Here is a 25,432-nt window from a genome sequence, read left to right on the forward strand (position 1 = left end):
CCCAATTGGGGTAGTCAGAGGTGCATCCGTGGCGACATTAACTAAGTACCCACACCTGACAGAGCTTTCTGTTAGACCGAACGTGATAGGTGTTGAGTCGTATTGCCGTCTATAATGGTCGAGCCTACGTGTTAGTGAAAACTGCATTTAAGATAAATAATACAATTAGTCACGTCAAAAAAGAAAACACCCAACAGTGCTGCCACCTACATTTGAGCTTGTAGTTTTTATACTCATTCCGACCTTGTATTCATATTGTATGTTTGGCTGTCCATCGCGTGACGGTGACAAGGTCTCATGACGTGTGGGAACCAACACACCCTGCTTCGGTTACGGGGTAGTTCAAGACATATTCAATAATATAACATAGTAATAAACCCTACGAATAAAAACAAACCTATATCCCGTGTATTACCTATACAGGCTGTTAGTTACATCGTAACGAATACTTAGGGGGATGATTCAGACCATGATTCTGAGTTGATATCAAGTGGAATTTTCCGTCGCAAAATTAATGAGTTTTTTTTTTATTATTTTCAATTCTATATTTTTGCGATGGAAAATTCCACTTGATACTAACTAAGAATATTGAGCTGTATCATCCCTCTCAGTATTCGTTACGATGTCACTAACGCCCCATAGAAGTACATACAAGTAGCCATACAATTATGTATGGGTGTTTGTGACACCGTAACGAATACTGACGGGGATGGTTCAGACCATGATTCTGAGTTTATATCGAGTGGAATTTTCAGTCGGAAAATTCATGATTTTTTTAAATGTTTTTTTTAACTATTTTCAGTTCCATACTTTTGCGACGGAAAATTCCACTAAATATCAACTCGGTATCATGGTTTGAATCATCCCTCGAAGTTTTCGTTACGATAACACTAACACCCTGTATACACCATGCTCGCCAGCTATGTTTCATCATCATCATTGGCCTTTACATCTTTATCAGATGATTCAAACAGCGTTTCTGTGGCAGCTTTTAAAATGGCTGTAAAGTCCGATGCGAGAGCGACAGTAGCGGCCGCACGACTGGTATTGTAGTTGAGGGTTATTAGACGGTACAGGTGGTAAATCGGCCCTCTCACTTCTGTGTCGCCTCTCGCGCTTGTCGGCTAGAATCTGGAACCAGGTCTTATCGTGTGCTTGGCCAAAGACGTCCTCCAGCTATGTTTAAGTCCCGCGTAATAGGGGGCGAGCCAATTGCCATTAACCAAACTCATTGCCACCTAGATATCAATTATCTATAATCCTAATATAAATTCAAACTCATAAAGTCAAAATCAGTGGTTTAATGTCCGAGCCGCGATTCGCACCTGCGCGCTGCGACCCCAATATAATTACCTATATACATTCATTAATTATAAGTTATACCTGTAATTTTCTTATTCACCGAAAAAGGACGAATGATTGACAACTGTTCATAAATAATAATTATTTATTTACTTATTGCATAAAACTAAATATACAGAACTTGGTTAACAAAGTAATAATCATAATGCTCTATAAATATTGTTGAACAGGGGTCCTTAAACTAGGCAAGTATCTTGTTCTTGAGGAACCAGTTAACAATATTCAGCCTTAAATTAAATGTACAATGGCCCCGATTCCATCAGACACCTCCTAATTTTATTTAAAGTTATACCCGTCATTTTCTTATCCGCCGAAAAGGAAAGGGACGGATGATTGGCAACAAGTTAATTTTAAAACTTATGTCTATTCAATTGAAGAAAAATACACGATGGCATAATCTTTATTCGAAAGCAGTTTTCTATTCCTACTATTTTTATTCCTTTGCAGCCGTTGGCAAAGACGTTTTCACAATGGGCTGCTTGGCTTGAGGTTAGGACCCCTTTAGTCTGCATTTACATTATCAAGAGGGAGCGGAAAATTAAAATCTCTTTGCTAGTGAACTACAAAGTGCTAATAGGTATAAAAAAAAGTAAAAACTTAAAACCCGCCTACGGAAAATCTTGTCGTTTCTATGGCGTTTCAGATTGTATGACCAGGAGTAACCGAACCTGACAATCTTCAGGTAAGCGGACCCTGTGAAAAACAGGATGATGCTAGGAAGATGATGATGATGATGACCGGGTGTGACCGATCAGCGCTGCTCCCTTTGTCTAGCCTTTGTTAATGCTTATTGCGACAATAAGTCACTTAAAAAAACCAATTTCAACTCAGTACTATTAGAACGACCTCCGTGGTAAATTACTCAATTGTATACCAATTTTTTTTTTTAAAGAACGTCTAGGGCCCTGTGCCGAGGTTTTTCTTGCAGCTTCTTTTCCCCGGCCATACAGGTTGTGAGAAGCTGCAGTAGTTTTAGGCGGATGAGACGTTCGTTATGTAAAAATTGACGATTCAAAGTGTAACTATGTTATCTACTGAATAAAGATATTTTTGAATTTGAATTTTGAATAATTTGTAGTTCGGGGAGTGCCGGTTCGAACTCCGGTACTGGACTTGCACCAATGAGTTATAAATTAATCTTAAGTGCAGTTTTCCCTAATATAGTTGGCTCGCCCATTATAGACGGCGATACGTCTCACCGCCTATCATGTTGGCTAACTGAATAAGTAATAATACTACGTATGGAACGGCAACTCTCCGCTCCCCACCAGCGTCTGAGCTAGGTTTACCTCACCCCCTACCCCCTACCCCCACCCCTCGAACATAGTTTAGTCTTCAATCGTATGTCGTCAGACGTACTATCTATCTGTTTACTATCTTGTTCACTTGTTTGCTGCTTGCCAGTTTCTCGGAATCGCCCGCTCATACGTAGGTATGATGCGCCTCACTTGTGGCGAATTACCTATCCTACCGGTTCTTTCGTCCATGTATGCGTTTGGCGTTTGACATGTGTACTTTATTTGTTGAATAGTGTTATTAATTAATGGTATACTTCTGAAGTACAAACTGTAACAATAGCGGAATATTGCATTGAGACAAACCTGCAAGGTTTAGCAATGCGATTCAATTGTATCAAGAAAAAAAAAAAAAAAAAAAAAACGTCACATACACAGATGCGCGTGTACGATAACGTCAATGTGTGGTGTCTGTGTAATACGAGGTCGTTTGTATGAAGTGTCCGGGGTGTGGTGCGGGTTACCCCTAGGGGTGGGGGGTGCCCCCATCCCCTTAGGGGTTTAGCCCCTGTGCACATGTGATCGCGGGTGTCGCGATAAATTATGTATTCAGGAGTTTCTGGCCTGTTGCATATGTGACTTGGAAAAAATGGTTCTGTGTTGTGTTTGGTTGGTTGGGTTACTGGAGTTTTATACAGGGTGTGAGTGACACTGTACTGAAAAAAAAATTAGAAGTCTACTTTCATCATCATCATCAATTTAAGAGCCACGCTCTTGTCGGTGCAGCATTTTCCATTCCAGTCTATCAAAGGCCAATTCCTTGACTTCCCTATAAGACACGACGTTAACCTTTTCTTTAATCTGTTCCATGTAAGCTCTTCTTGGTCTTCCCCTTCCTCTCTTTCCTTCTAGCTTTCCTTCTATGATGTTTTTAATGAATTGGTCGTGTCTTATTAGGTGTCCAATCATCTTGCCTCTTCTGTCCTCAATAATTCTCAGTATTTGTCTCTTTCAGAAGTCTACTTTATCATACTAAAAACAATGATAGGGGTTTTTTTTTGTCGGAAATGTGTCCAGGGTAAGCAGAGTCTGGAATTCCATTTGCTTCGGTCCTGACACACTTCTCTTGCTTCCTCCTTCATCAATCGTTTTATACACGCACGCCGTGTTTTTTTTTAATAATTTGCCATTTTTATTTTTGGCACTATCTATGCAGCTCAAAGCACAACATGGGACTGAAAATAATTTAAAAAGAACACAAAATATTTCCTATATTTTGCGACCGGAAATTCCAATTAATATCAACTCGGAATCATGGTGTGAATTATTCCCCTAAGTTTTCGTTACGGCGTCAATAACACTCTGTATAGCGAGAAATTATGTATGTGTGGCTTTAAATATTTATCGGAATTGGTCTTTTGTTATGTTTATTGTAGCTTTCGAATATGAATTAGGACATTATACATAATCTTGGTATTTCATATGCAATAAACTTTTTTTTTATAAAAATAGTCAAAATCAAAAATCAAATCATTTATTCGCATAGGATTCATGTTTGGGGCCTACAATAGGTTCGATCGCAATGTAGTGGCCGACCAATTCTTCCCAAGACGAAGGTGATGGAGAATAATTAAAACAGTAGTCAGTGGCCGACAAAAAGCTGTAATTTGAACTTCGTTACAGAAAAGTCCAGAGCCGAATGACAGTCTCATTCGCAACCAGGCAGTGTTGCCATAATAATAATAAAATTCGTTCAAAAACCATTATAACTATTATTATAATTATTATAGCGTTACGTTATAACTAACATTAATGATAATATTTATTATAACTTTTATAATTGAAATAATGGCGTGCGTTCCAGAACGCCACACATGGTCTCCTAGTTAGTTACTGTTCTACCCACCCTTTTACGAGACGTGTATTCGTATGTTCCAATATTAACATGCAATGGCCCTACCCAACTGGGTATCGAACTTGGGACCTCTATCGACGGTTGTATATTATTTAGTTCAACCTAAACAACTGGTGGCGTGGGTGTATAAAATATGTATACTAATATATACATCTGCCTACCCCTCCGAGGATGCAGGCGTGATGCTATGCTGACATCTAAAATAATTGTCACAATATAAATTAAATATACACAATATGTCTCCATCAATCCGCACTGGAGCAGCGTGGTGGAGTATGCTCCATAGCATACCCCCTCCGGTTTTTTGGGGGGAGGCCTGTGCCCAGCAGTGGGACGTATATAGGCCTTTTATGTTATGTTATGTATAAACTAAATATAAAACAGACAACCGCAACCTACGACTAATTAAATCGCATAAGCGACTATATCCCAATCAGGGTAGTCAGAAGTACATGCAACGCAAGATGAACTAAGTACCCACATTTCACCGAGCTCTCTGTCAGACCAACGTGCCGGGACTAATTAAGTTGATTTAAAAATAAACTGACCTCTTTATAAAATTTACAATTCAAATCGTGACCTTATTGATTCGGTCACGACTGAAGCTAGAAAAAGAAAATGGTGGCGAAAAAGGTAAACTTCTTGCATTAAGAATGGCGTTTTAGAATTTTAAAAAGGGCAGTATAGACTTCACTAACATAGTTGTCTCGACCATTATGGACGGCGATACGGCTCACCTATCATGTCGGTCTAACAGAAAGCTCGGTGAGGTGTGGGTACTTAGTTCATCCTGCGATGGATGTACCTCTGACTACCTCAATTGGAATATAATCGGCAGCCTATGTTATGTAAACATTCAAAAACTTTTTTTTGTTCTCATTCTAGCGAATAGGGAACTCCTTTAGAATATACCTACCTATTTTTTGTTCAACAAAGCGAGAGTTAATTTAAAATTTTGGAATTCAGAAAATTTGGTTTACAGGGTTTTAGTGATCTCGTAAAGAAATCTTTGAGGGATGATTCAGACCACGATTCTGAGTAGATATCAAGTGGAATTTTCCGTCGCAAAAGTATGGAACTGAAAAACACTGTTTTCATGAACTTATTTTTGAATTTTTATCAAGAAAAGAAAAAAGGAGCTCGGTGGCGCAGCGGTTAACGCGCTCGGTCTGCGATTGTTGAAGTAAAGCAACTTTCGCAAAGGCCGGTCATTGGATGGGTGACCACAAAAAAAAAATATGTTTTCATCTCGAGCTCCTCCGTGCTTCGGAAGGCACGTTAAGCCGTTGGTCCCGGCTGCATTAACAGTCGTTAATAACCATCAATCCGCACTGGGCCCGCGTGATGGTTTAAGGTCCGATCTCCCTATCCATCCATAGGGAAGGCCCGTGCCCCAGCAGTGGGGACGTTAATGGGCTGATGATGATGATGATGAATCAAGAAAATCGTAATAATAAGTGCGAAATTTTATCACGTTTTTATATGACGTCACAGGTTGCTTTTTCATACAAATTTCGTGTTTTGACGTTTAGTAAAAAGTAACTGATTTGACTAGCTGGAAACTAGTCCTTACGGAACTTAAAGTAGTCGGATGTCTCGTTTTTTTTTTTATGAGATATATGCGGTAGATATTGTAAATTTCTACAAGGGTTTAAAGTTCATTACGAACACTATATAACGGGCGTTCCCTCCTTTACACCCTATAACGCCGTTAAGGAGAAGGTACACGCGTTAATAGACTCTGGAGTTAATGATGGGACATAATTATGTAAACGCCAGGTACCGGGATTAGGGTCCATTTCATTCTGGCGTAAAGCTGCTGTTACGACTATGGTGGACCTCGTATTTACTACTTCCGGCTCCAACCGGCTTCCAAAATTCAAATTCAAAATTCAAAAATATCTTTATTCAGTAGGTAACATAGTTACACTTTGAATCGACAATTTTTACATAGCGAACGTCTCATCCGCCTAAAACTACTGCAGCTTCTCACAACCTGTATAGCCGGGGAAAAGAAGCTGCAAGAAAAACCTCGGCACAGGGCCCTCGACGTTCTTTAAAAAAATAAACATAAAATATTGGTATACAATTGAGTAATTTAGCTGCCTAATATCAGTTCTCAGACAGTTAATCCCATGCATTCATATCCTCTAAATAATCACTAACTTTATAATAACCTTTTTTGTAAAGTTTTAGTTTAACTACTGTCTTAAAACAGTTGAAAGGCAAATTCTAAATGTCAATGGGAATCTTATTGTAATGCTCTATCTATATATTCATCTACTCAGCCTCATCTAACAGCCTCCGTGGTCTAGTGGTTAGAGCGTTAGTCTCACGATCTGGAGGTCCGGGTTCGATTTCCGATGGGTGCATTGTCGAAATCACTTTGTGCGACTGTCGTTTGTTTGGTAAGGACTTTTCAGGCTTGAATCGCCTGATTGTCCGAAAAAGTAAGATTATTCCAGGAGGGCACGTTAAGCCGTTGGTCCCGGCTATTAGCCATAAAAACACCTCCACCAACCCGCATTGGAGCAGCGTGGTGGAATATGCTCCATAGTCCCTCCGGTTGATTGAGGGGACGCCTGTGCCCAGCAGTGGGACGTATATAGGCTGTTTATGATGATGATGACTCAGCCTGTATCCACCCACTGCTGGGTATAGGCCTCCTCTCGTCACGCCATCCTTTCCGGTCCTGTGAAAATCTCATCCATTGCTTTCCGGCATACCTAACAATGTCACCCGACCACCGGGCTGGTGGTCTGCCTCGATATCGCATACCATCCCTTGGCCAGCATTCAGTAACAGTCTTAGTCCATCTGTTGTCTTCCCGTCTTGCCAAGTTTCTTGCCCATCTCCACTTAAATCTAGCGATTCTCTACATCTTCGACTTTAGTGCGTTGCCGAATTTGCCAAACTCATACTCAAAAATATATTTATTCAATAGGTAATATAGTTACTCTTGGAATCCTCAATATTGCACCGGACAGTCCGTTTTTGTACTCTTCGTTCCATACTATAACATAACATAAGCTCACGACTCTATTCCAACTGGGGTAGTCAGAGGAACTAAAAATCCAAATACCCACACCTCACCGAGCTTTCTATTAGACCAACGTGATAGGTGAGCCGTATCGCCGTCTGTAGTGGTCGAGCCAACTGTGTTAGTGAAGTCTACACTGCTCTTTTTAAAATTCTAGAACGCCGTCGTTAAATGGAAGAGGTTTCCCTTTTTCGCCGCCATTTTTTTTTTCTAGCTTCAGTCGTGACCGAATCAATAATTTATTTATAAATCAATTGAATTAGTCCCGTCACGTTGGTCTAACAGAGAGCTCGGTGAAGTGTGTGTACTTAGTTCATCTTGCGATGGATATATCAACGTGATAGAATGAGAAACAGTGTGATAAGACAGAGATGTGGTGTAAAAGACGATATAGTGACTAAGATTGAGAAGGGAATGTTAGGTTGGTTTGGACACGTAGAGCGGATGAAGGATATTAGAATTTCAAAAGCGATATATAAAGCGAAAGTTGATGGTAGGGCTGGCTGAGGAAGACCTAAAAGGATTTACATTGACCAAGTTGATGTCCTTAGAAAAGGTTTAATACGATCTACTCTGAACCGGCGTGCGTGTATGAAGCGATTGATGAATGTGGAGGAAGCAAGAGAAGTATGTCAGGATCGAAGAAAATGGAATTCTATAGTCTCTGCTTACTACGGTGGGAAATAGGCGTGAGTTTATGTACTTATGTATTTATACCAACGTGATAGGTGAGTCGTATCGCCGTCTATAAAAGCCGAGCTGACTGTGTTAGTGAACATAATACACTATGCATAGTATTATTCATTACCCTATATCTGTACACCCTGCAGCGAAAGTTCACCCTTATGCCAGTAGGTACGAGTATTTGAAGGCAAAATTATCGAATTATGCCGCTTCACCCGCTGGACGTAATTAGGTTCGCTCGTTCCATAAACGATACACCTCGTACGACCATGTAAGTTAATTCCACGCCAATATATGCTGTATTAAACGTTGTTATGACGTCATATGACGGTTTAGTTAAAGGGTCTTTAGTGAGGAAAGCGCGCGGAGATTGTCTCGCTCACACTTACGCGTAACGACCTCCGTGGTCCTGGGTTCGGTTTCCGGTGGCATCACAAAAATCACTTTATGATCCCTAGTTTAGGACATAACAGGCTGATCACCTGATTGTCCAAAAAGTAAGAAGATCCGTGCTTCGAAAGGCTGGTTAAGCCGTTGGTCCCGGTTACTAGTTACTGCTGTAAGTAAGTAGTCGTTACATGAGCCTTTGGCGGCTCAATAATAACCTTAACGCCAGGGTTGATGAGGTTGGTATTCCACCTCACAACCCACACGATGAGAAGATTGTATAATTACATTGATTGGCTCGGACTTAAAGTGCCAGTGCGGAACTGTTCTCCAAACGATGGAACATCTTACATCGTGTCCTGCGTGCCCGAACACCTGCACGCAGGAGGATCTGATGAGCGCTGCAGATAGCGCCATACTTGTTGCCAAGTTTCGGGCCGATACTATTTAGTTTGCCATTGGCCCCGATTCCTGCAAACACCTCCTAATTTTACTTTAAGTTATACCTGTCATCTTCTTATTCGCCGACAAGGAAAGAAATGGATGATTGGCAGTCGTAAATTTTAGGAAGAATGAGTAAATGAATGAATAAAAACCGGGTGAATCAAAAAGTATCTCGCTGTTATGCAAACCGTTTGACGTGTGCTGTCAACTTAATTCTGTCGGTTTATTGGCAGATGTAAATTTTTAGACGGTTGTTTTAGATTTCTGCCTAAAATTGACGTGTGTTCCATAAATTTTATGCCTGTCGATTACCCGTCCCTTTCTTTTTCAGCGGATAAGAAAATGTCAGGTAGGTACTTATAACTTAAAATAAAATTAGATGGCGTCTGTAGGAATTAGCACCAATGACACAATAAGAAGAAGTTTGATTCATCGATTATAATTTAAAAAAATGTATCAAGGAAACCTTACCTTGTTATAAGGAAGTGAAAGAATTGGCCCTTGATAGACAACAATTGAGAATGCTACACCGACAAGAGCGTAACGAAACCTAACCTACAATTTTCTTTGTTGCAGACATACCCTATTTGGAACTCGCGGAGCCTGATGAGGGCTACCATGGCCTGATCCGGGAGAACGAGACCTTAGTGGAGGTGACGCCTCCCATTCGCGCGAGAGGCCCTCTCTGCTCGTTCCTTATCCTCAACAATAAGCATCATGGGGAGGCTCCTTTTGAGGTAAGATTTTGCTTGCTGAATTTGATTTTACGAGTTTGAATAATTGAAGCCGTGGTAGCCCAGTTGGTGAAACGCTTCCCTCTCACTTTGTCGAATTGGTTTTCGAATTCATGTTTGGATCATAAACGATGATCACGTGCTGTGCGGAGAAGGAAAACATCGTGAGGAAACCCACATTCCAAAGAAATTAATTTTCGGAGGTACAATCTGTATTGGGCTGGTTTTCCCTTCGCGATTTGGAAGGTCAGACAGGCAGTCGCTCCTGTAGAAAACCGGACCTGTCAAATCTTCAGGTTATGATAATTGGCATTACGTGACATCAGAAGAGCTATCGTAGTTATCTGTTTGCAGGAGTAGTAGTAATAGGGAGTGGGGTTGAACCGGCGACAGCGGTTCTCATACAAAGTGCGCGTTAGGGCCTTTCCAACTTCTTTCTTCTATTCCGTTATATAACCCTAAGGCCGGGTTTCCTACTGACGCGGAGATGTGCGGAGAAGAGCGGAGATGTGCGGATTTGACCAATCACAGCGTTCGAGAGAGCGAAAAACGAAGACGCTCTGTCATTGTCTCCGTCACGGTGATTGGTCGATTTCTGCACATCTCCGCTCTTCTCCGCCCATCTCCGCGTCAGTGGAAACGCGGCCTAACATCGTAGCAAAAAAGGACAATACAATGAAAATGTGAACAATGTCGAACACATTTAAACAACGCGGTACCACATTTCAACTTTTGCTATTCACACAAAAATGCGGGTAGTTTGAAATATGTTTCGTTTTTTACAACGCTTTTGTTTCATTGAAGCCCTGGCGACGATACTGTAGTACCGGCATAGAATAGGGAATAATACTACGTATAGAACGGCCATTCTCCGCTCCCCACCAGCGGCTGAGCTAGGTTTACCTCACCCCTCTCGTTCTTACTTTAGTCTTCAATCGTGTGGGCGTCAGACGTCCCACACAGATACGCGTGTACGATAACGTCAATGTGTAGTATCTGTGTAATACGGGGTTTTCTGTATGAAAAACTTTGAGCGATGATTCATACTATGATTCTGAGTTGATATCGAGTGGAATTTCCCGTCGAAAATTCATAAAAAAATTAGTTTTTTTTTTAATATTTTCAGTTCCATACTTTTGCAACAGAAAATTCCACTTGCTATCAACTCAGAATAATGGTCTGAACCATTCCTCAAAGTTTTCGTTACTATGTCACTAACACCCTGTATACACCCTGCACCCTGTGCGCCTCCGGTATGTTCTGCAAGGCGCGCGTAGACGATTTCAACGCGATCATGCGTAAGCGCTGTGCGTCTCTGTTGCGCCGTGCGCGTGCCAGCCCCAACACCATCATGAGCGCATTGGTGGACCGGTACGACTCGCCGCTGCTGAACCGCTGGGTGCGATTGCACGCTGTCACATAGCTGCCCGCGGCTTCGGTGATTCGGGCCGGTCTCTTGTGTTTTATTTTTATGTTGTTCGTCTTTCGAATCTGTTACTAATACTAGGTTAAGCTTTTTGTTACTAACTAAATATGGACTAGTTTCCGAAATAAATATTTTGAATTGAATTGAATTGAATAAATGCAAAGTTCAGATTCGCGTAAAATATTTAAAAGTATAACTCGCGACTGAAGCGAGTTAAACTCTTGAATCATTTTACTTGAGTCAGGTAACTTTCAGAAAACGAGTCAAGTGGAAATATTTAATAATCTCACGTGAAGACGACAGATTATGGATGATAATATGAAGTATTAGGATAATCTCATTGGGTTAATATTTTATTAGAAGATTAACTAGGTACCTTCTTTGCACCATTATAGTATTTTATGCAACAGTTGTATAAGAAGGGTCAAAAAATGCGAGTGGCGTGAGTTGCGATGTGAGCCTTGGCGAACATCGCAATAAGAGACGCCACGAGCATTTTTTGACCTAGTTATACAACGTTGCATACAATACTTTTTCTACGACGACGTCATTTTTCCTTTTTATTTTATACTTTTTAGTGTTTTGAAACGAAACACAAAAATTTTCCAATTTATTTTCCAACGCGCGGGAAAATGGCGGCAAATGTATACTTTTTTTTATAGTATATCTATGGCACCAAACAAAGTAAAGGTGCCAGTTTCCAGGTCAAAAAAAAAAAAAAAACAACAACAATGCTTTTTTGGCGACATTATAGTACAGTTACACTTTGTAAACAATGCTTTTATAGGCCATAGAGCGTACACTTTTTCAAAGAGTTTAATTATGTATGTACTTATATTAGACTTTTTGGTTATTTAAATGCCAGATTAAAGTAGAGGAGTAGAAAAAGTTATTAATTTATCTTAAATGCAGTTTTCACTAACACAGTTGGCTCGACCATTATAGACGGCAATACGGCTCACCATCGATAAATTCCTGTAGACACCATCTAATTTTATTTTAAATAATACCTGTCATTATCTTATCCGCCGCAAAGGAAAGGGACGGATGATTCACAACTGTTAATTTTAAAATAAATTAATAACCAGGGTGAATAAAGTAGGCATCCCGCTGATATGCAATCCGTTTGTTTTGTACTGACAATTTAATTCTGTCTGTAGAAGGGTTTTTAAATTCCCGCCTAAAATTGACGTGTGTTCCATTTGTTTTTTGTTTTGGTTTTCCCCGAAAGGCAAGGCAAAGAGAACTTTGCCCATACAGCCATGTCTTATGTATTTTTTTCTTGATGACGATTAATGAAATGATGAAAGGTGATGACGATGAATGATGAAACCCACACTCGGAGTAGGAATATGTCCCTGATTTAAACGCGGTAAGAACCCGTTATTATGTGTTTTAATTACGATAATAACCGCGTAAACTTAAAACAATGTATATTGCAAAACTTTTAACACCGGGATACGGCCCTGAACTCCGTGGTTGTCATGTGCAGCTGCATCCGAATGTTTAGTTATTTGATTTTATTCATCCTCGAACGTGATAGATGCCGTTTTGTTTTATTTGTTACATCGGATTTGTTACCTATTTCATTGAAAACATTGATTGGTAACGGAAGTGATTGGTAACGGATTTTCATCTAGTTTTTAATAGTTTTTTTTCTGGATTGGAGCGATATTTTTTGATCTTTTTTTGAATTGGTTTTAGAGCTGTTATTTTTTATTAACTTCTTTTTTATTCTTTTGTTTTTGGAGTATGCTTCATACCCTCTCCGGTTGATTGTGGGCAGATCTGTGCCAAGAAGTGGAACGTATATAGGCTCTTTATGTTATGTTATGTACTCGTATGTTGATATTTTATTTAAGGGCTTTTAACAAAGTTTCTTATGCCAGCATCAATCAAGACTGTCTAAAACTGATATAAAAACATGATTAGTTCATGCCACTCACAACAGCCTAAGATAAGTTATCTACCCACTGTAGCGGGTATTTTTAGCAATACCAACAATAGGGTAGTTTCCAACTAGTCAAATCAGTTACTTTTTACTTAACGTCAAAACACGAAATTTCTATGGAATTGGTATGAAAAAGCAACCTGGGACGTTTTAGAAAAACGTGACAAAATGTTGTACTTATTATTACATTTTTCTTTATTAAAATTCATGAATAAATTAAATAGAAAAGAGAACGGGTATTGTTACCTTTCTTCTTCTTTTTCATTTTCTTCTTCTTCTTCTTTTTCTTCTTTTTCTAATCCTTTTATCCCCTGTTGGGATGTAAGGCTCGAATAACAAATTTCCTCTCGCGATCTTTTGCAGTCCCTGTAGCTTGCTCCCATGATATACCGAGAGTTATGATGATTGTCACCTTTAGATCTGTCTTTATTTACTAAAAAGAATTTCATAATTTGCCTTTGACCTAGGAAACTACTCAATTTAAATTGTTATGTGTGGGGAGCATTGAACAAACGTTGTTTGAAATATCATTAAACGTTGAGGCTTCAACGATACAGTCAACTTTAGTTGACTTTTTCATGGAATAATATGACCATTTCATGAAATGATCAATTCTAAGATCTGGCCACGATACCTATATGTACAAAATACTTGTTAAACGAATTCTTTTCTCTAGAAATTTTTCTCTTTACTGAAGATAGGAAATACCTGTTCCTCGTTAGTTCGCCCAAACTATTTCCTTACAGACTTTTACATTTTGACTAAAAGGCGTGTTCTTTGAAACTGCACGCTTTGGAACGAGTTGTCGGAATATGTCGGAGTTGGCCCAAGTCGATGGCCGTACAAAGTTGCCATCGGTCGCTTGCGGGTCGGTCGCTAGTTGCGAACCCTTGGGCTTATAATCGCGGCCACGAATCCAGCGGGCGGTGGGGCGGATACGTTAGCGTTTACAGGCTATTGGCTACGCGATAAATATAAGAATTTTACGCAACAAAGCATCACGTTTGTATCCCCGAAGGGGCAAGCTTAGGTGTATAATATTCAGGGTGTTAGTGACATCGTAACGAATACTGAGGGGGATGATTCAGACAATGATTCTGAGTTGATATCAAGTGGATTTTCCCATCGGAAACTTCATAAAAATGTTAGTTGTTTTTAGACGGAAAATTCCACTTGATGTCAACTCGGAATCATGGCCTGAATCATCCCTCAAAGTTTTCGTTACGATGTCACTAACACCCTGTATACACCCATTCTTCGCCATATATGTTTCAGTCTCATGTAATAGGGGGCGAGCCTGGTGCCATTAACTGGCCACAAATCCTGGGTACTACATGATGTCAATAGCTAAATGAATTATATTGGTGTAAATATCTAACTAATGATAAGCACTGAAGGAAGAAAAGGTCGCCCATACAATTTGATATTATTTTCCTAGAGTGAATGATTGAGGAGCTCGGTGGCGCAGCGGTAAACGCGCTCGGTCTGCGATTGTTGAAGTTAAACAACTTTCGCAAAGGCCGGTCATAGGATGGGTGACCACAAAAAAAAAGTTTTCATCTCGAGCTCCTCCGTGCTTCGGAAGGCACGTTAAGTCGTTGGTCCCGGCTGCATTAGCAGTCGTTAATAACCATCAATCCGCACTGGGCCCGCGTGATGGTTTAAGGCCCGATCTCCCTATCCATCCATAGGGAAGGCCCGTGCCCCAGCAGTGGGGACGTTAATGAGCTGATGATGATGATGAATGATTCGTTCGTCCGGCTAAGTAGTGCTAAGTCACTCCCCGGACACTTCGTACAAAACACCTCGTTTTACACAGACATTATACATTGACGTTATCGTGCACGCGTATATGTATGTGTGACATTTGACGCCATACGATTGAAGTCTAAAGTAAGAGCGACGGGGCGTGAGGTAAACCTAGCTAGCCGCTAGTGGGGGAACGAAAAATTATCGTTCTGTAGTAGTATTATTCCTTATTCTATGGCCAAAAGGAAAATCTAGTTGATATAAATAAATAAATAGTATGTCGTCCGCTACAGCGCCGCTTTCCGCTTTTCTCGAGGCCACACTAACGGGCGAACTTGCTAAAAAGATGCTTTTTTTATTGCACAAGAAAGTCCTGCTACTTTTTAGTTTTTAACTGATACTGCTGTTGGCCTTCGACTTTGCTTGGTTTTTTTTTATTTAGGTTTTTCAAGCTTCGGTGTTTTAGTTTCGTTAGTTGAAGTTTAAGAATGTTTTAAGTTGCTTCGAATGTTTGAATTCTCTTTTTAACGTGTCGTTTAGTCTTTTGTTGGTAAGAAGTAGGTATTTCTTTAGTCTAAATGTTAGAATAGTAGTTCTACAAAGCGCTTCGCATCGTCCTTCATTATGCGCACTGCTAGGGAGTGGAATTCTTTGCCGTCTTCTGTATTTCCGAATGTGAGTGAGTGAACAGGCACCTTCTGGGCGAGCGAACTCCATCTTAGACCTCGTCAATGCCTTCGGGCAAGTCTGTGGCCATGAGCAAACCCATCAAAGGTAAAAAAAGGGAGACACAAAACTCATTATCCCGTGCGTGCTCCTTACTCCTCATATTTTCATCATCATCAATTTAAGAGCCACGCTCTTGTCGGTGTATCATTTTCCATTCCATTCTATCAAAGGCCAATTCCTTGACTTCCCTATAAGACACGACGTTAACTTTTGTTTCTTTTTTTTCTCATATCTTAAATAGACTAAAACGACCTCGCCACTCGATACAACATAAATTTCGTTTTGTGCCCCTTAACGCATAAGTGCGAGGAAGACAGACATCCCCCGCGCGCATTCTTAGTCCATAGACGAGTCTCGGCCACTGTAGGGGGTGAGATCGGCTCCGATGCGAATTGATGCGGGGGGGCGGAGGGTGACCGTTCTATACGTAGTATTATTCTATATTTTAGCTAACATTCTAATGTCGGATAAGACGAAACGTCGTAAGAAAGTCCACAATTTTCTTAAAACGTCACGCCAAAGAATGACCGCAATCTCGAAGCGATTTAACGAAATTCACTTTACCAAGACCTCGTATATTTTCTCCAAAGTCCAGTCAATAAGCTGAGTTGCCGTCAAGATTTATAGGGTCCTGACAGGCGGACAAATGGATGCTTGTTACAAAGTTAGGGACCTCCTCATAGCGCGATTCGAAATCGCATTGATCTGTTGTATATTCTGCTATTCATTGTTGTTTGTGTGTTCAGTAGTCCAATTGGTAGAAAATTTGCCTCTCACTTTGAGGTCGCAGGTTCAAATCCAGCACAGGCTTAAACCAATGATTGTCGAATTTGTTTTCAAATTCATGTTTGGATCATAAATGATTATCACGTGCTCAGCGGTGAAGGAAAACATCGTGAGGAAACCCACATTTCTGAGAAATGCATTTTCGGAGGTATGTGACCTAACCTGTCTGGGCTAGTTTTCCCTTCGTGGGTTGGAAGGTCTAGACAGGCCCCGGTGGTGTAATGGTTAATAAAGGCTCGGTGAAATGAGGGTGTGGCGGACTCAACTACTTGACCAATTAGTTCCGCCCATACAACATAGATGGCGCTTATCGGTCCTGAAACGCGCTAACGAAGTTTTTTCACCGCGACACATATATACAAGTTCCAACGGCATTACCACCTTGTGGTTAGCGGGGAACTTTGCTCTATTCGGTACCCCGAAACAACCTTTGGCGATGTATTTGGTATACATTCTTTGCGGTTTACGCGGTTATTATCATAATTAAAACACATAATACCGGGTTCTTACCGCGTTAATCAGGGATATGAGACTCCCGATTTTTCAACACTGTTGCAAGTGTCATTGATTACGGGACGACTGAATTGGAGTGGAGTAGGTAGATCCATAGCAAGTTAGTAGTCGTTACATGAGCTATGTCAGGGGCCTTGGGCGGTTCAATAGTAACCCTGACACCAGGGTTTATGGGGTTGGTAGTCCACCTCATAACCCGCACGATTGTAGAAGATATTTGGTATAGTCGAGAATCCCGTCGCGTTGTGAGGGTAGTCGCTTACTGATGTTACAATGTATTGGATTGTAAACTAGGGCGTAGATGTTTGTTCTGGCTCCGAATGTGTTTGTGTACTGTGAACATTATTGATGAGAGTGTGATATAGTTCTTGGAGAATTTGTTACACTGCGAACGGCATTTGGAACCTTGGGGTGTAGACAGATGGATACAAAGATCGTACGAGGGAAAGTGATGCAGAAGGGAAATCATGAGGTCTTCTATCGTGTGGGTTGTGAGGTGGATTTCCAACCCCATCAACCATTAGGGTTATTATTGAGCCGCCATAGGCCCCTAACATGACTTACATCAGTAAGTAATAATCGGGACCAACGGCTTAACGTTACTACCGAAGCACGGATCATCTTACTTTCGGACAATCAGGTGATCAGCCTGTAATGTCCTAAAGAAACTAGGGATCACAAAGTGATTTCTGTGATATGAAACATTCTGGGATTTGAAAATTCGCTTTCTAAGTACTTGTGCTTCTGCCCACCCGTTTAGGGATCACGGGTTTTAGTTGCGTTAGTATAGGTATATTTTTCTCCACAAATCTTCAGTGGAGCATCGTAAATTCGGTAGTTTTCTAGGTCAAAAATAAATTAAGAAATAAGAAAAAGATAGATCTAAAGGTGACAAAATCCTTTTCTTTTTTTTCTATTTCACTTATTTATGAATTTTAATAATGAAAAATGTAATAATAAGTGCGACATTTTGTCACGTTTTCCACAGTAATTTCATGTTTTGACGTTTAGTAAAAAGAAACTGATTTGACTAGTTGGAAACTAGCCTATTGTGTACTTGTCTAAACGATAATGTTTAAAGACGTCTTATGCATCGTTTTAACGTGTAAATTTTTGCCACAGATCATGGTTATCGACGAGAACGAGGCCCGGCTGCGCGTGCGCTTCCCGCTCAACTGCGAGAAGCGGCGGAACTACAAGTTCGACATCGCCGCTGTAGGCTGCGACGGGTCCTACTCTAACACGTGAGTTGAGTTATTGGCTTATAAAAATAGATAGAGGGCGCTAGTGAGACTTGAGGTCTAAGGTGACAGTTAATGGTCACAGTAGTTTTGTGACTAGAGCATTCGGATTAGATCAAGATCTGGAGTTCCTTGGTTCCGGTAAGGACTTTGTCCTAAATTGTACAGTGTGTTGTAAAAGTTGGCTTGAAGGCTGCGTTTACCCATGTTTGACTTTGCATATAGGCTATAGTTTATAACCTGTGACTATAATGGTTCGTTATCAATATTATAATGTAAAAGCACGCTCTCTTTTAAGTCTCAGGACCCTGATACCGAGCCCGCTGGTGTGGTCGAGGATTTCCCTCATTCAGCGCTTACCGCTATCGACCTACTATGGTCGATGGATTTTTTCAAATATAATCCTTTCACTACGCCTTGAGCCGAGATTCGCGCGCAACTGAGCACCCTCAGGACTGTTGTCATAAATTTGGTACCGGGTGAGAGCCCTCAGCGCTCCGCATTTGTCCGGCCAAGTAGTTATTGCCATTGCCGGCAATCTACAATAAGTCACGTCAAAAAAATAATTGAAGTGCCAAGACGAAGAGACGAAACAGTTTAGCTACTAGTTATTATCTAGTTAATGTGTCATTAATTCAAATTAAAACAAGAGTTTATTGAGCTAGGTAGCATAATATAATGTGTCAATCTAAAACTACCCACTAGTTAACTAATCTTATTTGTCAAAAAGAGAAACAAGTATCTACCCACAATACCTACCACATACCGGGTGTTATGACACCGTAACGATACTGAGGGGGATGATTCAGGCCATGATTCTGAGTTGATATTAAGTGGAATGGAGTGGAGTGGAGTTTTTTTTTTAGTGGAATTACCTGTCGGAAAAGTCATGAAAATTTTTGGTTTTTTTTTAATTATTTTCCGTTCCATATTTTTGCGACGGAAAATTCCACTTGATATCAACTAAAAATCATGGCCTGAATCATCCGTCAAAGTTTTCGTTACGATGTTACTAACACCCTTATAAGTGACACTAGTGGAGTGTTATTTTAAGATCTATGCTTTGTTGCTCATGCGTTGTCATTTCTCCGCAGCGTCCCAGTCCACATCACAGTGACAGACGTGAACGAGTTCGCCCCAGTATTCTCGCAGTCAGCCTACGTCAAGACTGTGGATGAAGGCCGCATCTACGACGAGATTCTCAGAGTAGAGGCCACAGACAGAGACTGCACCCCGCGATACGGCGACGTCTGCAAATACGAGATCCAGAGCGACAGGGCTACGCCCTTCGCTATTGATAATGAAGGTAAGTTAGATATTTTGGGCGCTACACTCGTAAAAATACACCAGCATCATCATCGGAACGGCTTGACGTGCCAAAGCACGGATCATCTTACTTTTAGACAATCAGGTGATCAACCTGTAAAGTCCTAACCGAACTAGGGACTACAAAGTAATTTTTGTGGTATGTCCCCACCGGGATTCGAACCCGGGACTTCTTTATCGTGAGCCCAACGCTCAAGAACTTAACAACCCAGTCTTTTAATCCAGTTCTCTTTAACACATGTTCCGAAGCAGAGATCATGTTCCTAGATGGATTTCACTGATTGACTGTTACACTGATTATCCTATTTTTCTTCTCCCCAGGAGTAATCCGCAACACGGAGCCGCTGGACTACGAGAAAGCTCACAACCACATCCTGTCGGTGGTGGCTTACGACTGTGGCATGCTGGAGTCAGCCCCCGTCATGGTCACCATCAAGGTCAACAAGCCCTGCCGCGCTGGCTGGAAAGGTAACATATTTGCTTGCTTGTTTGTTTGTTTAAACATCAGTGTGAAAGAAGTCTACTTCTATCAATGACTTTCCATCCGGGTAAAACTTGAGACTACTTTTTACCTGGTTTGAAACTATTTTGTCTATTACACATCTTTGACGGCGAGGAGGTGCTGCCACTAAAGGATGTTTTCTGGGTACCAAACTGAGCATAGTACCTCGCTAGCTACAAGTTCGACGGACCACTGATGTCATGTTGGAAGTTGTATATATGCGTCACGCTGTGAAAACTTCGATAGCGTGTTTCAGGACTGCAATATTGAATGGTGGCGCCATCTGTTGCGCGTGGGCGGAACTAGCTGGTCAACTAGTTCGCCACACATCCGGGTCCGCCACACATCCGAATATGATTTTTCAAAAAGATAACACGCATAAACTTAGTAATTAGTCCATGGTTACTATCAGTACATTATACAAACTTTAGGACAATGCATCATCAAGCCAATTATTTCTGAAACTGATAACGAACTACCCCAAGTAATAAACTGGGTCACATTAGCTCATTGTGGGGCTAAACTTTAATTATAACTTGGGACAAACTGCCCGGGGCATGCTAGTTGACTTTATTGAGGAGTATTAACAAATATTAGTTATCTTCATCGAAAGGAAATTAATTACTTCTCTATACGAAGCAAAAAAGAAATTACATTTGGAGGGAAAATATCGTGAGTTATTTTCTCCATAATACAACAGTTTTCAACATAATTAATATTTTGAGTAATAAATATCCTAGGTCAAAGATTAATTATGAAATTTTACAAAATGTACTAAATAAATCAGATCTGACGAAAAACATATTCTTTTTTAATTTAACTTATTTAAGATGTTTAATCAAGAAAAACGTAATAATATGTCCGATATTTTATTGTTTTTCTATGACGTCACAATGTGATTTAGAAAAAAGTTACTGATTTGACTATGGCACCTAGCCTTTTGTTTCTCTAATAGTGCGTATAGTTTTGCAACGTGGTTGCGATGGCGGCCGAAGGGTCGCCTCGCTATCTAATTTCTAAATTGTAAATTGATTCAATTTTCAATCGGAAACGCTGTTTAAAAACTGGCAACACTACTAATTTGGTTATCAAGTTGTCACACTTGTATTGAGTTCAAGACAGACAACATGACAGTTGAGAAGAGTAGAATGAATGAGAAGTGTGTTGTAGATGTAGATGACTAGGCCAAACGAAAAAAAAAATGAGAACTGAAGTTCCGGCAGATAGTTCGGATTGGATTGCGCGCGGAACGATGGTAGACATGTCGTTCCCGTAATGAATTTGCCGCGTTTTTTAATCGTTTTGTATCAGTGCCATTCGCCATTGTTTGTTGTGATTACAATTGTAATATTTGTGTACAAATTGGTTATTGAGCGTCAACGATTTAATTTCAATAAAAGACAATGTGTGAAACCGGCAATGAGATAGGTCGCCTCGCCTCTTCGTCAAGTTGATTTCTTTCTTTTTTTAAATAATATAGGCTCGCGTGTGATACAATCTCACCTGATGGTAAGTGACGATGTAGTTTAGGATGGATCACGTTTACCTACTGAATGCCTATTCACTGTAGCCTTGAAGACTCTCAGATTATAGTGAGTCTGTGTTCTAGACTTTGGAGTTAGGTTTCTTCTAAGTAATGAACGTTTAATTATTTAGATTTTGAATTATATTAATGTTAGTATAAAATCTGAATAAATCAAATCTTGTAGATTAAAAGTCATAAATGATCCTCTTTTCATTTGTAAAGATATTTCGTTTTTTGCCGGCATTCTACTGCTTCTTCTGCCCGTTGTATAGTGTATAATAAACATTACATAAGCTCACGACTATATCCTAATTGGGGTAATCAGAGGTACATCCATCATTGGGTTAATTCCTTGATGCTCAATACTGACATTATTTGTAATATTGTACGTCCGACATGGACATGCTGTTGAGACAATTTTATAATGTTTGACACCTGCATGTATGTACTTACACAGCTTCTCAATAAATGTTTCTTGTTTTCTTGTTTCATCCATCGCAAGATGAACTAAGTACCCACGCCTCACCGAGCTTTCTGGTAGACTAACGTAATAGGTGATAAGGTCGTCTATAATAAAGAATATACAAGATTACAGACATTACACAGATTATAGACAGATTTATAACATAAACCTTCCGTCTTTCCTTCCAGGAGTAGCAGAACGCGTAGACTATGCCCCAGGCACGGGTCCACTCGCGCTGTTCCCGGCAGCCCGCTTGGAGGCGTGCTCGTCGGACGAGCGCTGCCCCGGGGTGACCAGGATACAGGCCGCGGTCACCCTGCAAGCTTCCCGCGCCGGCACCGGCTGCGACAGAGACACCTACTCACTGCACGCGCAGAAAACCATATGTGGTGAGCTTGAAAATCCCCCAATTTTGGTCAATTTTAAGACAACTTTAAAAGCCGAAGAGAATTAGCCGCCTATAGTTTTTTTGGGCAATTTAATTGTATAAGCTAGATTCAACAGCCTCCGTAGTGTAGTGGTTAGAGCGTTGAGCTCATAAACTGGAGGTCCAGGTTGGAGATTGAGATTGGAGGCATGGATCATCTGATTGTCTGGAAAACTAAGATGATTCCGTGCTGCGGAACAAATACTAAGCTGTAAGTCTCGGGCTACTAGCCCAAACACTTTTGTATGGTTCTGTGCATCTACCAATAATGATCGGAGGGTATTGTCAACTTTTTCTGTTTCTCTAAAATTGGCTTATTTTTGTTACTGAAACCGATTTGTGTATGTTACAGGTATGGATGCTAAGACAGAGGATCTCCTCCCGAGCCCTGGCGCTGGAAGCGAATGGACGAAGTCTCTAAAACCTGACCTGGGTAAGTACCATTTAGCGTACAATAAACTATTCTATTGTTTATTTATTTATATAAAACCTTAATTTGTTTGATTTTTGTAATTGTTACAGTTAGATTATAATATTCCTGATTCCACAAATGTACATATTTGACTGACGGAACTCTGCCTTCCAAGTCACAAGTTTTCCACTTAGTTTGGAAGTCAGTGGACCATGCTTTGTACCATGTTCCAGTTAAAAATAAGCTCCATGTACTGTTGACAATAAACTATTTTTTTTTCTGTGACTGCCCTTAAGATCATGCCTAAGGCTCAAGACCGTTTTTATAAAAAAACTGTCACATTGACATGATCTTGACGGCAGTCTCGAAGCTGAGATTAGTTTAACCCACCCTTAGTAGGAATAGTCCGTGACCTCGTGAAATTATCAGTCCTCGGCAAAACTAATTCTCATCCCAGATTTGTTTAGATAGAGATCTTTAAGATAATCGTTTAATGGTGCTGATTCCGGTCCACACCGTATAAGTTTATTTTAAGTTATACCTGTCATTTTCTTGTCCGCAGAAAAGGCAAGGGACGGATAATCGACAGGGATAAAATTTATGTTGTTCCACATGTAAATTTTAGGTAGAACTTTAAAAAACCCTTCCAAACTTTTATATTGGCCAATAACCCGACAGAATTAAGTTGACAGCACACGTCAAACGGATTTCATATGAGCGAGATGCCTGTTTTATTCGCCCGGGCGGAGAAGAAGATGACGGGTATATAACTTAAAATAAAATCAGGAGGTGTCTGCAGGAATCAGGGCCATTGTCTTAACTGGTTACATCATTAGTACGTATTTATCAGTTTGCCCTCTACACACGTGTAATATAAGAATGTCAATAAAAGTAATATTTAAAATCAATAATCTTATATTCAGATATATTATATATTCATTACGTTAAGTCAAAGTACCAGCTCAGTACCAGCTCATGCTAGTCATAAACACATTTGTCTTTGATTAGTCCATATTTTGGTGCATCTGAGGTATTTCTTTCGGGTCTGCGTGCCCTCAAAACAGCCAAGAATTTCTGGACACACCTAAATTCAAATTCAAAAATATCTTTATTCAGTAGGTAACATAGTTACACTTTAAATTGTCAATTTTTTCATAACGAACGTCACATCCACCTAAAACTACAACAGCTTTACACAACCTGTATAGCCGGGGAAAATAAACTGCAAGAAAAACCTCGGCACGGGGCCCTAGACGTTCTTTAATTAATAAAAAAACATTAAATATTATTATACTAAACATTATTAAATTAAATATTATTATTTTAAATTGCGGTTGCAGCTATCATACTAAACTCTTCTTGTGAATTTTCTTTTGTATCCTTGGATTTAACTCCAATTTTTCACCCCCAGGTCGCGACGGCGAGCAGATGTTCGAGTTCGATGGGGAGACAACAGCGGCCATAGTTCCGGAATCAATCCTCCCTCACACCCTGGCTGGGAGTTTCTCGATCACGACGTGGATGCGTCACGCGCCTGCGCCAGACCAGGACAAGCATCGCAAGGAGCATGTGCTGTGTCTCGCCGATGATCATAGTAAGTGGCTTACAGCAGATAAATCAGGGGGTTTAAAAGGCTACATTAAAGCAATATCATCATTATCATCAGCCCATTGCAGTCTACTTTTGGATATAGGCCGAGGCCTTATATCCTTGGGCGAGCCCAAGGCGTATAGTAGACCGTATGGACCATCCAAAATATTGATAAGTTAGTTATAATCTCAGGCGCCCAACAAGTGTATTCTATTACAACAAATACATTTTTCTCCAACCCCCCTACATAACAAGACTACCCCAGTTGGGATATAGTTGGTGAGCCGTATCGCCGTCTATAATGGTCGAACAAACTGTAGTGGAAACTACACTTAAGATAAATATTGATGGTACTCCTGTTAAAGCCCTAATACCGGACATTATGAACCAGACCCTGAACTAACCCACACGTCTTCCTCCCACAGAGATGAACCGCCATCACTACGCGCTGTTCGTGCGCAACTGCCGTCTGATCCTGCTGTTGCGCCGCGACTTCGGCGAAGGAGACCTGAACATCTTCCGCCCGGCTGAGTGGAGGTGGAAGATCCCAGAGGTAAGTTTTGCTTCTTTTTGTTTTAAAGTATTCTTGTTTAGCTAACTCTGTGCCAGGTTTCGCAAATGCGGAGAAAGAAGTAAGATGATCCATGCTTCGATAGGCACACGAGAGAAGTTATTGTTGGAGTGGAGTCGTGGTGGCCTATTTGGAAGAACGTAAGTTCAAATCCAGCACAAACCTCCAATGATTTTCGAATTAGTTTTCATAAATGATTATCATGTGCCAGCGGTGAAGGAAAACATTGTGGGGAAACCTACATTTCCGAGAAATGCTTTTCGGGGGAAAAAAATCACCAGAGAGAACCTATTTTGGGCTGGTTTCCCTATCGCGGGTTGGAAGGTCAGACAGGCAGTGGCTTCTGTAAAAGACCGGACCTGTCAAATCTTCAGGTAAGGTAAGCGGACCCTGTGAAAAACGGGATAATGCTAGGGACAT

General features: G+C 40.6%; 1 protein-coding gene across 1 annotated transcript in view; it reads left to right on the plus strand.

The window, feature by feature from the left end:
* The window catches only part of LOC126377722 (calsyntenin-1), a 310,912-nt gene that overhangs the window by 271,964 nt on the left and 13,516 nt on the right, over nucleotides 1–25,432 (plus strand). The window contains exons 2-9 of the mRNA XM_050025512.1: nucleotides 9,644–9,804; nucleotides 18,078–18,199; nucleotides 19,291–19,502; nucleotides 19,844–19,990; nucleotides 22,201–22,401; nucleotides 22,792–22,872; nucleotides 24,263–24,445; nucleotides 24,867–24,994. Coding sequence (XP_049881469.1) covers nucleotides 9,644–9,804; nucleotides 18,078–18,199; nucleotides 19,291–19,502; nucleotides 19,844–19,990; nucleotides 22,201–22,401; nucleotides 22,792–22,872; nucleotides 24,263–24,445; nucleotides 24,867–24,994 — 1,235 coding nt within the window. The remainder of the gene's footprint in view (nucleotides 1–9,643; nucleotides 9,805–18,077; nucleotides 18,200–19,290; nucleotides 19,503–19,843; nucleotides 19,991–22,200; nucleotides 22,402–22,791; nucleotides 22,873–24,262; nucleotides 24,446–24,866; nucleotides 24,995–25,432) is intronic.

The sequence above is a fragment of the Pectinophora gossypiella genome, chromosome 24 (assembly GCF_024362695.1).
Source record: "Pectinophora gossypiella chromosome 24, ilPecGoss1.1, whole genome shotgun sequence".
Classification (NCBI taxonomy): domain Eukaryota; kingdom Metazoa; phylum Arthropoda; class Insecta; order Lepidoptera; family Gelechiidae; genus Pectinophora; species Pectinophora gossypiella.